The sequence below is a fragment of the Oreochromis aureus genome, linkage group 3 (assembly GCF_013358895.1).
Source record: "Oreochromis aureus strain Israel breed Guangdong linkage group 3, ZZ_aureus, whole genome shotgun sequence".
Classification (NCBI taxonomy): domain Eukaryota; kingdom Metazoa; phylum Chordata; class Actinopteri; order Cichliformes; family Cichlidae; genus Oreochromis; species Oreochromis aureus.
In genome coordinates this window covers 129,961,448-129,978,227 of record NC_052944.1, presented here as the reverse complement: position 1 = coordinate 129,978,227, position 16,780 = coordinate 129,961,448, and the positions used below count along the sequence as shown (strand labels likewise).

Here is a 16,780-nt window from a genome sequence, read left to right as displayed (position 1 = left end):
GAAATCAGTGGCATCACACTTCACTTACAGCAACTTCAGTACCACTTCATTTTAATAAACTGGGGGGAGGTGCACCAAGATTCAGTATAAGATAAAGAATTATTTTTAACTGTAAGGTTGGAGAAATGTGTTGTTGGAAATTGGAAGAACAGGTCATCTAAAAAATCACTGCATTGTAGTTTTATTCAGGCCCCTTCAATCTGTGATCGCTGTTGCTTTGCATTATAAATGCTAATATTACAAAAGTCACAAATTAGTGTATGTGTGTGTTATTGGGTAATAAACCAAAAGAACAGAATCTACCAGCACCTCACTGATTTCTGCTTAAAAACAACAAAAAAAGCAATAAAGCTCTGATTTGTTTTGTTGATCTTGTTTCCCTTCCCGCTTGATTTCAGACTGAGTGGCTGTAACCTGTCAGACAGAAGCTGTGAAGCTCTGTCCTCAGTCCTGAGCTCCCAGTCCTCCCGTCTGACAGAGCTGGATCTGGGTAACAACAACCTGCAGGATTCAGGACTGAAGCTTCTATTTTCTGCAGTGGAAAGTCCAAAGTGTACACTGGGAATTCTCAGGTCAGGATTCAGTCTTTTCTGATGATGATTTAAAACCTGAGTCAGGTCGATAAATGGCTTACTGATTTACAACAGACATGATTTGTCAAATCACCTTATATCTAACCCAAAGGTCCTGTGTTTTACTACTTTGATTTTGTAGTAAAACACAGGACCTCTTAATATTTATGTAAGAGAACACGTATGTTCAAGTTTCAGCACAAAAATATTAATCAGATTTTTCCCTGGATCATGTGTGTACCCTGCTGGTTGGAGCTCTAGCAGCCTGTATCAGTGAATGTGACTTTAAATGAAATTGCTGCCCCTGTCAGGAAGAGGTCTGAGTGACACACAAAATAGCAAATATGAGCACTGCATGTGTCTGAGACTACACAGATACAGACCTGAATGAGACACTAACTTTGTCTCTGAGAGATAACTTTTATTATTAAATAAACTTCATTTCTCATCTGTGTAGAGAATGTAGAGTTTGACATGCTAATATTACAAAATGCAAAATCACACTGAGTCACAAAGAAATTGTTTTGGAGTATTTATGGTTCACCTGATGAAATTGTTCAAATAAACCAGTAATTTACACAGAAACAGCACAAGTGAAACTTTTTCGGGGGGCTTACCACTAAGCTTGTCCTGGTACACCTGTAGACCCCAGCTTCTATGGACCGTGTGCTTAAGTTCTGTGCTGCTCTGATTTATTGCCCGTGCTGTCTTTCAGTTCAGCTTTGTCGAGCCTCTGGTAGGATTTTTGAATGTCAGACACTTTTTTTTTACATGACCTGTGTAAAACCAAAACAGTAAACACATTAAGCTGAAGTAAGATGTACAATTTGAAAAATGGGGCACAAAAAATGTTGCTGCTTTCTGGAAAGTGCATCTAAGAAGAGCCAATGGAGAAAGTGAAGAGAAAAATCAAAGATTAAGAAGAAGAAAATGGCAGAGGCAGTTTCTTTTGGACTGCCTGCAGATGGGGCAAGACTCTAGAAGCAGGGATGATTGGATAAAATGTAAATAGGCCATATGATAAACCAGGAGATTAATACTCTGGTATTCTGGGGATAGTGCGAGTGAGAGGGAGAGATGCCAGTAAATGATTTCAAGGATAAATTTCAGAGAATCAAAAGCAAGTGGGGAACTACAAACATGTGGACAGACCCATAATAAGGCTGTGGAGAAGGAAGTATTATGTTTTGTCATTTTTATTTATTATTTTGTTATTATTGGGATTACTGTCATTACTGTTGCATCATAATCATATAGCAAACATATGTATACAAGAGGTATTGATATTGCATTCAAATGTTTAAACATATTGGCACCCAATTAAGTCTTTATTACAAGTCCAGCAAGAACCACTTTAAACTGTTGAGTTGAATCTATAATGCTTTTCTAATGCTTCGATAATCTTAAATGTTTATGCAGACTGCAGGGTGAAAGAGTAAATGTGCCAAAATGAGACAGGAAACACTTCTGCAAGGCATGCTTTGCAGGAAGTGAAACCAGAAACCAGAGTCTGAGTGAAAGCTAGTCTGAGGAGCAGTTTTGATGATGCTATTATTTTTATATCTTTTGATTAAGCTTTCAGTAGAGGTTATTGATTAAAACATTTATTCAGTAGAGTATACATACATAGTTTTGGTTCGGTTATTACATACACGAGAGCGGCTTCTGTCTCTCTGTCTGGGGGAGGTCAGGAGATATTTGGCAGGTGAAATGGGGTGCGATTGTGGTTAGCACATAGACATACACGTAACCACACACACACACTTAGTTAGAGGGATCACTGATAGGGGAAAGTTCAAATTGTTTTGCTTGGGGTTGCTTTTAGACTATATTAGGAGGAGCAAACATATTGGCAGATCTGAGAAGAAAAACCTGTGTTATGAAAATGATTTTAATCTTTTATACATGATTGCATTTGAGCTTATTAAAGAGCTGTGGCTCCTGGTCACGTGAGGGTCAGAAACTCTTGGCAGGCGTTATGATCAGCCAATACAAGGTGAGGAGGACAGGAGCTCTGAAAGGAATTGCAACACACCTGCTTACATGACATATGCCTGGAGTTATTTTTATCTTTTGTTACTTATATCCTTTAGAGCTAAGATTTAAGGTTGTATCATTTATCACTTAGATCCTTTGAAGTAAGTTTTAAGTTTCATTTATGTTCAGTTTAAGTAAGTTTCCTTCATGGTTTGAGTAGCATCATTTGAGTGTGACATTTAGTCCAGAAGTCACTCATAGTTCAGCTGTGTATGAGCGCAGGCCTTATGTCTGGCTAGGACGAGAGGTGTGAGGTGAGCTGGGGTGCAGGAGAGGTCATGACACGTACGCAGTACACAGCACGCACGCGCCCCCGCACGTGCACGCACACACAAATTAGATAGACTCATTTAGTAGGCAAGAGTTGAAATACGTTTTGCTATGGCTGCAAAGTCGGTGTGTACGTGTTAGTCTGTTCCAGGAAGTGGACCAGATGTCCCAGAGATAAGCGACAGCGGAGGCGAGCGACCGAGGATGGAGACAGGAAGCACCTGGCTTCGACGCGAAGACGATGTTCTTTTAAACTATGTTAAAAGTCATTGTGGTTTAGGCTGACGTATGCTGTATTAAATCTGCCTAGCAACAGAAGAGGGGGCGGTACAATTCTCACCTCTATAAAGTCTTTGTTTTGACTTTTGTAAGACAGTTCAATACTGATTGGGTTGTTGAACTCACACATGTGTAATTCATTAAAATGCCGTCTAATTGCACCGGCCGGATCAGTGGTGGTTATTTTGAATTCCTCTCTCAACATTTTTGAACCTTGACAAGGCCAAAGACACATTAAAGGAATTATCACAGGTTTAGAAACAGGGATGGATATGAAGGAGCTTAGCATGAATTTGCATTGAGGAAAAAATAGCAACAAGCATCAGAGGTGAGGAAACAGTTAGGAAACCTAAAAGGATGTACTGGCAGGAATACTGCAGTACTTTAGGAAGAACTACACCAATTCAGAATGTGTGGAGTGCAGTTAGGAACATGAATGCAGACAGGAAACAACAGCAGTTGTCCTAAAGTAAATTCAAACTCCTTCATTAAACGCAGCTGGTTGAGTTGGAAACAATGGAGAATGATTCTGTTAAGTTGTTTATTCTCTATAGAAATGGATCAGAAGGAGTGCATGCAGAGCTGGACATGGGCTGTATATACATGCGTGTATCTGTGAGCAGAGAAAACAAAGAGCTTTGATTCTCCCACAATGAGTGAAATATAAATGTAGTTTACATAATACCTGTGAAACAGTTGAAATAATAATGATACTGTTAGCTTCAACAACAACTCCTCTCGACACACATTAACAGGCCATGCAATAAACTAATAACCACAAAGGTCCTGACAGGTAATAAAATGACTTCAGCTGGGAAGGATCAGGTGTGTTACATCATGATGAAGCAGTTAGAGGATGCTCTGCTGCTCTTCTATAATAGAATATATCAGGAAGCTGGAAAGAACTGTGAAAGCAGGGTAAGACCCCACTAAGACCTCAGGTTATAGGCCTACAGCTCTAACATCTCATCCAGGGAAAGTCATGGAAAGAATGACAGTGGACAGACTGATGTATGTGACTGAAAGAAGGCAGCTGTTTGCACCTTCTCAGCAGGGGGAGGAACACCATGGACCCAGCAGTCAGAGTCAGAGATGAGGAAAGCTCAGTGCATTAGGAGATGAGGTGTGGTTTGTATTAGCCAACTGAAATGATGGAAATGAAAGAGCTGTTCCTGGTTAATATTCTGTGTTTCTAACAGTATCACAGACCCAGGCCCAATCTGTCATCTGTTAACACGTCCAATATCTCCTCATTTATTGGTGGATGATCCACTAACATGTTTTAATGCACAAGTTCATGTGATTTCTGTGTGCTGATAACATCCAGTCTGTTCTGTGTGGAAATAAAATAACTCAATGAAACCAGACGAGGTCATTTCTGGAGAAGCTGTGGTGGGATTGTTGCTCCTGCTGGACTCTGTCTGTGGCTCGCTGCTGCTGATACAAAGTTGGAGGTAAACAGGTCAGCTAAAAAAGCTGAAGGGAGATGGCTCAAAAATAAAGCGACTGCCACTTTATTAGGTACTGCAGTGGAAAGTCCAAAGTGTACACTGGGAATTCTCAGGTCAGGATTCAGTCTTTTCTGATGATGAAAAGACTGAATCAACCTTTTGGGATCAGCCAGCAATGCAGCATCATTGTTGTTCAGGTTCAGAGGTTTGCAGGAATGAACTGATGACCAGAAACACCTGCAAAGTCCAAAGTCCAATCAAATACCAGCTGGAGTTCAGCTGCATTTGAAGAAGTCAAAGAAAAGTAAGGATGGCAAAGGGCGATGTTTTCTTCCAAAGAACTGAAAACATGGTCGACGCCTCATTAGAAGAATAATCTGGACATTTGTGAGGAACTCTAACCAAGAAAGCAACACAAGAAAGCAACGTCACACAGATCCAACAGACAGTTTCCATGACTGGAAGTGTTCAGTGTAAAAATGCTACATTGCATTATTGCATCCTCTCACCACAGGAGGCGCTGTTGGCACCACTGATTGCTGATCAGCTGTTCTCTGATGATCTGATTGATCCTGTGAATAACGGGACTCACTGAACTCTGTGACACAGTGAAGATCACAGAGTTTAACATCTGACTGACGTCACACAGACAGAAGGATGAACCAGTGAGGCACAGAACACAGTTACTGGAGATACTGGATCAGCTCCATGTGAACCTCTGATGGAGAAGCTGCTGACCCAGAGAAACATCAGGACATGACAGGCAGCTGCACTGATCTAACAACATGTAGCAGAGCTGATCTATGTTAGAGGATCTATGACAGCAGCTGAAAGTCCAACACTGGATACCAGCTGAGCCTGTGCTGAGTGTTACAGGAAAAGAAACACTGACACTGGGAGACACAGTGATGCTGACTGGGGCACAGAGCTGAATGATGCAGCATCAGGACACTGTTTCAGTCTGACTGACAGAGAAACCTGTAGCTGCATCTACATGTGAGGCAGAGGCCACACAAGCAGCTTTCTATGTTTCACAGTGACTGAGATCTTCAGTGGGGTGGACATGCTCCTGTACAGACCTCTGAGGAGAACCAAGGTGCAGTCAAAGAGTCCAGTCTGTCCTCACAGATGTCAACATGTGGTTTCATCAGGTCTGCTGTCAGCTAGCAGGCTCACATCAGAATCACTGTTCCTGAAAAACACAGTCTGTGTGACATCATCAGTCAGCTGATCGTCCCAGATCTGAATGGTTTCTGTCTCTACTGAGGAAGTCAGAGAATATCACTGAGGTGTGGATCAGGTCTGAGTGAGCTGTGGAGGGACAGCTTTAAACAGTCCACAGGTCTCACGTCCTGCTCAGTCTGGTAGCAGATACCTCGTATTGTTCCAGATGTGCTGACATCACCAGCAGCAGCACAGCTGTGTGATACGATGAATCTCAGTTATTGATCCAACACACAGGAAATACAAAGATCAGGATTTATGAGAGTAATCATTATGAGTCTGAACACATGATCACTGAATGTTAGTCTCCACAATAATAAGCTCACACAAGCAAACACAGCTTTCAGCTCTTATTTTGAAACTTCTTTAGAGAGCTGTGATGTGAGCGTGCCTGGCTCTGAGGCACTTGGGTCAGCCTCTGTTGTTTAGAAGTGTTACAGACTGTGAATGACACAGACCTGTCAGTTTCATGTTTGTCTGTAACACAGCTCAGGGCTCCATGCTGAACGCATCCATCCAGTGTTATTGATCCAGGACTAATACCAGCATTGGGATCAATACTACACAATCACATGTGTCCACGTGATGGATTTGACCAGCTTTACTCATTAATGATAAATCAACTTATTTACTGCATCTGAGTCCAGCTTCATTTAAATGATCCAACCATGAAAATGACATCAGTCCTACAGAAGCACTTAATGCTAACAGGAAGTCATTGATTAAGGTGGAATAACACAGAGAGACACAACCACTCACAGTTAACCTGACCCCACTAACTGCATGTGTTTGGACTGTGGGAGGAAGCCGGAGTACCGGAGAGGACGCACACAAACACGGGAGAACATGAAGCTCTGAAACAAAGATGGTGGATTTGACCTCAGGACCAGGCGCGTCATTACCAGGGGGGTTACGGGGGTCATGACCCCCAATAATCAGATCCAGCCAATATAATTTCATTATTCCAGTTTATAAAATTATGAATGATCTTGCATAAATAGCTTGTTGATTTTCTTTAATCGTTTCAATTATTACCAGCAAAATAGTTTAATGTTTAATCATCTAGTAATGTAACCCCGCCTCCTCCGCTGCATACTTGGTATTACCCAACCAGCTTTCTCTACCAAACCTTCACTGTTTGCTGTGTGTTTGTTAGCACAGTCGCTGGTGCCAGAGACTGCCAGTGACTTCAGTCTGAGGGTTTGAAGTTTCCATGTCTGTGTGATGTGTGGTGTGAAGGCTGCTGGTTAAACTGGGACTCACTGTTTAAAGCACTGAGTGCTCATAGAGAGATGCTCCATGAGTCCCAGTACAGACTACAAACATGGTGGAAACTTAGCTTTGATATCCACACACTCTGCACGTCTGTGAGTAACTGTGATGAAGATGTGCAGAGATCTGTGTACAAACAGGAGAAAGACTGTAAAGACTCTGTGCTTCTAACAGCCTCTGTTAACATATGTGAGGCTGTTTGTTGTTGTTGCCATGGAGCTTTTCACTGTTTGGGTCAGCAGGTCATGTGATCAGGTTTGTTCTGTGAAAGCTGGACGATGGTTCAGTGTCAGGGTTTGTTTGCATTCATCAATAAATATCTAAATAAATCAAAGACTCCATGTTTGTTCTTTCATCATGTGACCTCTGCTCATCCATCTCTGTGTGTATCAGGATACATTTAGTTCATAATACACAGAAAAATCAGAGTTATTACCTGTAATAAATGTGAAAGATTCCTGCAGTGATAACCAGGCAGGACTGAAACACATCACAGCTGTCACCACGGTAACAGCACCGTCCATCCACAGGTGAGGGAGGAGCAAAAGAGGGACTTTCACCATTTTATACTAAAACACTCAACTAATGTTTCTAATATGAAACAAATAAGCCCACATTAATGTGAGCATTTATTAAATAATAATAATAATGATTTCCTCCTGATCTCATTTCCATAGCAGAGAAAACTGTGGTGTATATTGAGGTGGAGGGTGTGGTCTATGGCTCAGGTGTAGAGTGAGGGTGGGGTGCACCACAGCAGCATGCTGGGACTGCTGAGGGTGGAGGAGGGAGTGATGATGACATCAGAGCTGCAGCAAAGCAGTCAGCAGCACAGAGACCAGTGAACACACAGTCTGTTCATCTTTGCATAGATACAATATATAGCACAATATTGAATGACAGAGACGCTGTGTGAGCTTCCACAGATACACTGACGTCAGCATCCAGAGTCCTCCTGCTGCTCCCCCCTCAGAGCCCCGTGATCAGCACCAACACATTCAGTTAGATGACAGAGTCCAGCTGCAGCTAGAATCAGCTCTGTGAACAACAGCACAGCGTCAGTGTTTCACACTCAGTGAAAGGAGGAAACAGCAGAAGAACACCATGTGTGCTACGTTTCCCAGGACACACCTACACCTGGCTGCCTAAAGTTGATCGGATAGAGATTGGAGTGCGGGCTTACCCTACGGGGGCCCCAAGAACGCACTTACCACCCTCACCCCCGAAACAACCAAGCGTAGGCGCTTCCTCCTCGGTGTCGGGGCTTCCCGGGACCTCAACCTTTTTGCAGTGGCTCTGATGTATCCAAGATGGTCTCTCTGCAATTTTACAGGCTGTGGGTGTTGTCAATAACACTTGGTTTCAACCTGCAAGAGACTGGAGAGTCTTACGGCAGTTTATTGTTCAAAACAATATCCTTATTTTCTAGTAGTTTTGCCATCCATTCTGCCAGGGTTGTTTCTGACATTCTGTGCGTCTCTCTGTCTGCTTCTTAGACACAGTCAGCTCCTAATATGGGCATGTAGTTCCTGTTCTAAGTCAAAGGTTTTGGGTTCACACGATTTCCTGTTTTTGCATTAGTTAGTTTTTGGAGACTAATCGAACTCTTTTCCTAACTTTCCATATAGCAACAATAAGTGTCCAGCATTTGAGAGTTGTCTCACATGTGTGAGATAAGACAAAGTTGCTTATTATTCCTTTTTTTTTTTTAAATTGAAGTCACTGCGTGAGGTACTTAGATGATCAGAGTGTGCCCTAAAACAATGTCAGCTGACTTTTTTACTGCCTCTGCTGCAGCTGCACAGGCCTACAAACAACAGAGTCTAATTTGCAGGAGTGAAATGCAAGCGGACCAAATGCCTGTGTTAAAACTGCACCTCATGTAACCTGCACCTCCATCTACATGTAAGTAGAAAGGCTATTTTCAAGTTACTGAATGCTTCTTCTGATTTCTTTTCTATGCAGATGCAAGACTTCATTTTGACTTAAGGCATTTAGGTCATTCTTTTTTCTTTTTTTTTTTAAAGAACTCACACATCTTACATATTTCAAACTTTTAAGTTAAGGAAAAAACTTTGCATTGCTTACAGCTCATAACTCACAGCTCTAAAACTCGTCATTGTTAAATCATGTGCCTAATCATTATATGTCACTGTGATCCACAAGTATGATCACAAATTTGTTTTCCAAACTTACAAAACAAACAAACAAAAACAAAAACAAATTGCCTATGGCACCAAGGCTTTGTGTTCATATTAATTGAGTGTAAGCTGCTTTCTTCATTGCAAGTATTTGTTACAATAAGGTTTAATTCATGCATCTTATCACTGAGTTCTAAATTCAAACTATCTCACTTCTAATTCATTTCAATAATAATCTCACATGTAACAATTTGTGTATGTGTGTGTTCTCATTTTTGTTTTCAATCAGAAAAATAAACTCAACCTCTCATAACATCACTCATGGATTTCTTGAATTAAAAGCACTTTCAAACTTTAAAACATCCTACTTTACATCCCAAAAGAAATATATTTCATACACACTTTTAAATGTTCTAACCTCTTTCAGACGCCATAAATCGTCTCACACACACTGCCTTTTCTCTCAAACTCCCCCCTTTTTCAGTCACTCAGACAAATCACGCAGAGTCACTCAAATCAAATACTGACAGCATTCACACAGTTAAAATCACTCAAAATACGCTTTCATACGAGTATCTTGGACATGCCTTCCATAATCAGAAAGAGCAAGTCAAAAAGAAAAGAAAAAAACTGAAACCTCTCATCATCCTCACAGCTTCTCATTTGCATTCTCACACACACACCGTCTAAAAATAGAATCAGCAGCCAGTGCACTGTTGTGTTGTCACAAACCTGCAGCTTTAGCTGTTGTATTCAGGGCTTGACTTATTATTTGTTAGTATAGGTTTGCTCTTAATCTCAAGAAAGTCTCATCTAGGATGACAGGTTTACAAACAGGTCAAGTGTCTCTATGCACTTGATTAGATTTGGTATTCTCCTTATTTTTTCATCGCATATATCATTGTACTGAGTTTGAGCAAACCTTAAGCTTGAATCAGACTACTTTTAACAATTATCCACCTCACATCATAACTGACTGAGGTGTCTCTTATTATTTAATATTATGTCATTATTAATGTTATTATTGTTTTGTTCTTCCTTTTTTATAACAGCAATAGTATATACACTACTTCACTACTTTACTACTAATATACAATAGTATATTAGTTTATATTTTATTATGTATCCATCACGGGTCTGTGTGAACCTGCAGCTTCACACCTTCCCAAGCTGGAGACATTTGCTTCTTCACACTCTTTCTTTGGCTGAACAATGACACAGCCTTAATATACGTTATGCATTTCTCTTTTTTATTTGATATATTTTCGTGTGAATTATCTGGTTTCACGCATTCTATTCATTCAGCTTGGTTGTCTTCCCAATTTTGTTTCATTGTTAATACCAATTTACAGGTTGCTATGCTTCCTATTATTAGTTTGAATATAGTAGAGATAAGCTCTAATTTAATTTAAGTTAACCTTAATTTAACCTTTTGTTTATTCCACTTCATTCCTCTTGTATTTATATATATTCAGTTGGGTCTGTATCCATCCCTTTTTAAACTTCTTCCTTGATCTCTAATTTTTCACTTGATAAGGGATTATTATGTTCCTCCTGATATGGGTGAATGTATAGTGGGACATTTTGTTGTCTTAAGAATTCTTCATCTACAAGCACTGATTTGTCCGGCGCCTGGACATTTCTTTTCTAGCCACTGCTCGTCAACAGTGAGTTTTGTGGCCTGATTCCCCATTATCACAGAACTGCAAAGCTTTCTCTGGTACTAAACTCGGGGGTGGTGTGGTCGCAAATTTTGAAGCCATCCTGATAACCTTCTTCCACCAACGATGTGGAGATCCAAATCCAATTAAAACCAAGACACTCAAAAAGATGCTCTGTAAAAGAGTAGAATTCTTGGAACAGAGTTTAATACACTGAATCATATGAACAGCAGGAAAAATACATACAGACATTTAGCAAGAAAATTACAAAGCAGAAAGCAAGCAAAGCAAAACCCGGGGTGTACAGCCTTAAGCACAGACAGCAGAGCAACACGGAGACGGACAGGTAGCAGCAGCAGGAGGAAAAGAGCCCTGGGGCGTCCTCTGGTCCCCTAATATAGGGACCAGTGTCGCCGCCCCTGCTGCTGGGTAACTTTCCCACACGCCCAGCACAGCTGCTGGGGTCAGATAGCGGCCAGAGTTCACACCTGGCGCTGGCTGAGGCCCCGTCCAAAGTGACACCAATAGGTTAACCCTTTGCTTTACCCTCTGACAATAGGTCACAACATGGTCAAAGGTCACACATTAATCCTAATTATTAAATCTTATACAGCAAGTGGCACAATCTTATAACATATAATACATAGGTTACATGCTTAAAAACACTTCAGTGTGGGTTCAGAGTGTGTGTGTGTGTGTGTGTGTGTGTGTGTGTGTGTGTGTGTGTGTGTGTGTGTATTTTTTGTATGATATTTTATCGTGATGTGTTCAGGATCTCTATTACAATGTTACTGTTTTGGTTGTGCTGCATTAAAGACGTTAAATTAATTAATTATTAAGTAAATTATTCAAGAGAACTCTCACCCTACATTAACTGCCCTGTTACAGTACCAACTTAATAAACCTCGGTGAAGCAAAATGTCTTGTGCTTAAGACTCTACATGAAAGTTAAAATATATATGTTCAGTGCGCATAGATATATAGTGTATATAGTTACATAGTTATACATATCAAACAAAAATCCACCACAGTGGTTGCTGACACGCCCTTCTACCTTTCCCCTTTATCACCAGTATTTGAGCTTTTGCGGGATACACAAAGAAAACAATAAAAACAAACAATGGAAGTAGTTCAGCAGCGTATTGTGCTGTAAAATCAACTTACTTCCAAACACATACACACATATACATACACACAAATAGACATTTGCGCGCTAATTTGTCACGAAGTAATTCCGGCTACCTCTGAAACCAGTCTAAATATAATTTACTACGAGGTAATTCCGGCTACCTCTAAAACCAGCCTAAATTTAGTTCCTTCCGGCGAACTCAACCTATTTCACGTGTTTTTTCTTCAGACCCTTGCGGCGGGTTAGACCTATGCGCTTTTCTTTTGTGCACCCGTGCAGTGGGTCAGCCTAATGCGCTATTAATCCTTGCGGCGGATAAGACCTATGCGCTTCTCTTTTCAAACCCTTGCGGCGGGTTAGACCTAAAAAGTGTTTTCTTACCCTCAGTTGTCTTTTGCTGGTTGTTCAGGTCATCTGGATCCCAACGTCGTGGACCAGTACTAAATCACCGGCCTGGACCCGAATTTCAACGTTCCAGGACTCTCACCTCTACCTGGAGAGGGCTGTCGACAGACTTCGGTGCTGGTTTACCCACGACGTCAGGATGCAGAAGTCAGACCTTATTGGAGTCACAGAAATGTGTCTGGTATTTCCATCTCTAGGTTCGAAGGACCAATTTAAATGACAGGGGATTTCTTTAAATCACCCTGCCGTTCTTTCTTTAGCCAAGACTCCTGAGTTTAGAAAACACACAAACACTGCAGAAGTTTTTCCTCGCGAGGGGCAGTCATGTACACAGGATCTGCGCCCCACGACTGTTCCCGTCCTTTATTTATACAAGATGTTTCGTGTGCGTGTGTGTGTGTGTGTGTGTGTGTGTGTGTGTGTGTACAAAGGTAACAACATCATTTGGAGCCGCGGGTTTTTCCCCTTCACTACATTTGCATGTTCTTCTAATAGAGCTGAGTCTTCACTTCTCTGTTCTCTGAAGACAGGAAGCGGTTAGTAGCTGCACAAAAGTTACTGGGTGAAAAGTCACTTAGACATGTCCTTAATAATAAGATAAAGAGATAAAGAGATACATTTCATATAGCTGATCATATTATACAATATTCTCTTAACAGTCAGAAACCTTCATGTGACTCATGAGAGACACGTTTCAGCTGTTTGTGACAGATCAGAGGCCAACAAGTCATTTATAACACTTTCCATCATTGTTTAGCACAAACACATGTTGACACAGCAGCGGGGCCGCAGTGAGAGTCAGAGCCAGGAGATAAAAACTCCTGTTTGACCACAGCCTCAGTTTGTTCCTGCACTTCAAACACTTCCTGTTGTTGACTGGGTGGAGTCAGGAAGCCAGCGAGGCCCTGCAGGACTGAGACTGCAGACTGGGACGTGCTCTGTGATGGAGATCAACAGCATCACTGACTGTTTCTGTGAGGACACCATCATCCCAGCAGGGCTGTTTCCCAACAACAAGCCCTGGACCATCAGAGACCTGAAGCTGCTGCTGAATGAAAGAAGAGGATCTTCAGGTCTGGAACAAGGACGAGCTGAGAGTGTTAATAACGTTACTAATGTTCAGTTACACTTTACTAGGTCACATCTGTGACACACGTCACTTAAATAAAGAAGGAAATATTGGCTCTGTTTTATCTGCTGGGCCCAAAAGTGACTCCCGTATTTAAACTGCTATGAATAACTTGTTGGTCTATAATATGTGAAACATGTGTCAAATGTCTCCATCATGAAAGATATCAGGTCATCTTGAGCCACAAAAACATTCCTATCATGAGGTAGAAGCTGGAATCAGTTTGTTGCAGACGTTTATATATCCCATATTTATCCAGTTAAAGTCACATTGAAATTCAAAAATGTCTTTTCAAGAGTCGTCTGTCCAAGAGGAGCAGAAACAAATATAACAACAGTTATTTAAGCTGTTTTAAAGGCCACAAAGGAGCAGATTGGTTATAATGCAGCTGCTTCAGAGGAATAAAGATGAAACACTGTTTTATTTCATGTGTAACACCTTTCAATCATGTGTTGACTAAAGTCTATTGACCAGTATAAGTAAAGACATCACACACACACACATGGAAACACTGAAACCTGTTTTTGGTGCAGCAGCGGTCCCAGCTGCTCGCCTTTATCTAGACTGGGTCGGCTGCTTATCTCAATATAATCAATGTTTAAAGTTCTCAGTGTTTCTGTGTTGCTTCAGTATAGGATCTCCCAGCATCATCACTGTGCTGTCCAATCATTGTGTGCTAGGTTACCCTTATAGTGCGATGTGTGTTTGCACAAAGAGAAGCATGTGTGTCAAATATAAGCACAGAACAGAAAAAGCTGCCAGTTTCTTCTATTTAGAGTCAAGTTAGTGTTTTGTGTCTTTGTTTGAGGCCTAATGTCAAGCAGAGGTGTGTGTAACTGGACTGCTCTGTTATATGTGTGAAATGTGTGCTTCAGCATCATCTTCGTCACTGCTGATTCCTTTGTGTCATCATGTGTTGAGAAGAGAGAACAGTTATAACGGAGGAGCAACAGGAAGCCCTGAAATCTGCATCAACAAGGAAGTGTAGGCTCACCAGTGATCCCAGCAGAGCCACTGGTTTGGCTCCAGTTGTTCTAGATTCAATGATGTTGTTGCTACAGATACATGTTAGCATCTTTATTGTAGTAAAGTCCTGTAATGTGAAGCTAGAAACAAGGCAGGAAACAGCTCCATGATCTGATCTTAATGATGTTGTTTTTATTTCTGTCTTTCAGAACTGGATTGAAACTATCAAAGGTCTAAAACAGCCTCAACCCTCCCAAAGACAAACTTTACACACGTCATCTTTCAGCTACAATCTTTGTTGCAGGGATCTTCTGCCAAACAAGGCTGAGAGAAGATTTCTTACAGCTGTCATGTTGATGCTGTTTCAATCTTTGGGCAAACACACTCATATATTAGGGCTGATATCAGGGCTGCACAAGTTCTTTGTGATCATGAATAATAGAAGTGTGCCTGTTGAAGATCATGTTTCTACATGATTATATGTCCTGTTATTGTTCTGTATTATATTCAGCTTTCAGCATCCTTTCCCAGCCCCTGTTACACCATCCATACAAAGCCAATCTGACTGTGAGCCAATGTGTTTGATAGTTTGTGTTGGATCAATAGATTTGACAGACTTGGTTCTCATCCAGAGGGAAACAGTCCAAATTCAGATCTAATGAAATGATGGAGGCTGTTTCCTACCACGGTGCTAATGTGTGACTAACAAGGCTCATGGTCTCCAGCAGACAAGCGCCTGGAATGAGGTGAGCTGAGTGTTGCTTTGGTGGGTCTGTGCCCACGTCATGCATCAGGATTCATATTGGCAATAGTTCATATCTCTGTTCTTTAGCCTTCATCACAAAGCTGTGAAGGAAAAACAAACATCTAACAGGATTTGATGGATGCAAAGTCCACTGAGCTCTTTGTCATTTACAAACTTATCCAACCAACAAGAGCACAGATGAAAAACACAGTGACAGTTAAAGGATTTTGCCATATATGAGCATAGATTACTTTCATATAGATTTGCAATGCAGGCTTTTGGTGAGCCGCTGGCTTCTGTCTAATAATCATCTCAGCATTTTACAATAGAATAGCTCTTTATTAGCTCTTCATTTATTGTTATTGGACATGAAACAAGGAAGCTGTGTTTCTCATTGGATGTTAGTTTCATGTTCATCAGGATCATTTTCTAAAGAGCTGATATTTAGACCATTTACTGCACTGGCTGCACATTCTGTCTACATTTCTCTGTATGTGCTGTGTTTGTCTTTCATATTTCTCCATATTGACACAAACAGTGAACAGCAGTAGATCTACTCTTCATCTGTTTTAGGCCCAGTGAAAGATCTGAAGCAGAAATGGTGTCATTAGGAGAAGAAGAACGGCGAGGAGGCAGCAGCTCTTAAAGATGAAACACAGCAACTTAGCCCTGAGCTCAGAGAGCTTCACATGAAAAAAAGCTCCTCAAGCAGATCATGTCAGAGGTTTGTCATCAACAGGAGGAACTGTTCATATCATAGGATGAAGGATGCTGTCAGCTGGATGAAGAAGGTTATTTAATGGCAAACGTTCACATTGAAGTCAAATTGTTGTGGTGTTGAACAGATTCATGGACTGATTGTCTCCAGAATGTTAGAAGAGCTTCAATGAATCATTAGAAACAACTTACAGCTGCACAGTTGTGTCAAACACATCTTTGTGTCATTGTGGGATTTTGTGTTTCTACATGTGACGCACGTCTAAAACATGCACACAATTTGAAGACAAACAGGGATCATTTGTTCCCACAGCCAGATGCTGAGAGCCATTTCCTTGTAGTCCTGTGTCTATATATATGTACCATTAGATGTTATTGGAATGATTGTCAGCTGTGATAGTTTCATGTATGTTTAGCTGGACGGCTGTTTGATCCTCCACATGTTTAAAGGTGTCCAGTCCTGAGACACTGGGGTGGAAACAGCTGTGATGTCATTGGACTGTCACAAAGACAGAAGTGCATGAAGTGAGCAGCCAAGGAGCCGCTGATGTTTTGGATTCAACAGCATCTGAAAGGTTGACACAGACACATTTGCACATAGAAAGCTGAATTTGTCATATGCCACAGTGAACTCACTGTTCAGTGTTTTTCAGGAAGCTTCTTAACTGCCTCTGCTGCCAAACAAGCAGCTGATGTCCTTGAGAAGAAGCTGAAGAAGTCTTCAACAACAAATACAGGAAGTGGACTTTCAAATACTAGATTCACTTTAGACTCACACAAGA

The 16,780-nt window shown here is 41.1% G+C and overlaps 1 protein-coding gene across 1 annotated transcript in view; it reads left to right on the top strand.

Annotated features, from left to right (window-relative positions):
* The window catches only part of LOC116311175 (protein NLRC3-like), a 69,523-nt gene that overhangs the window by 7,235 nt on the left and 45,508 nt on the right, over nt 1–16,780 (top strand). Inside the window, exon 7 of the mRNA XM_039604684.1 lies at nt 399–572. Within this exon, the coding sequence (XP_039460618.1) occupies nt 399–572 (174 nt within the window). The remainder of the gene's footprint in view (nt 1–398; nt 573–16,780) is intronic.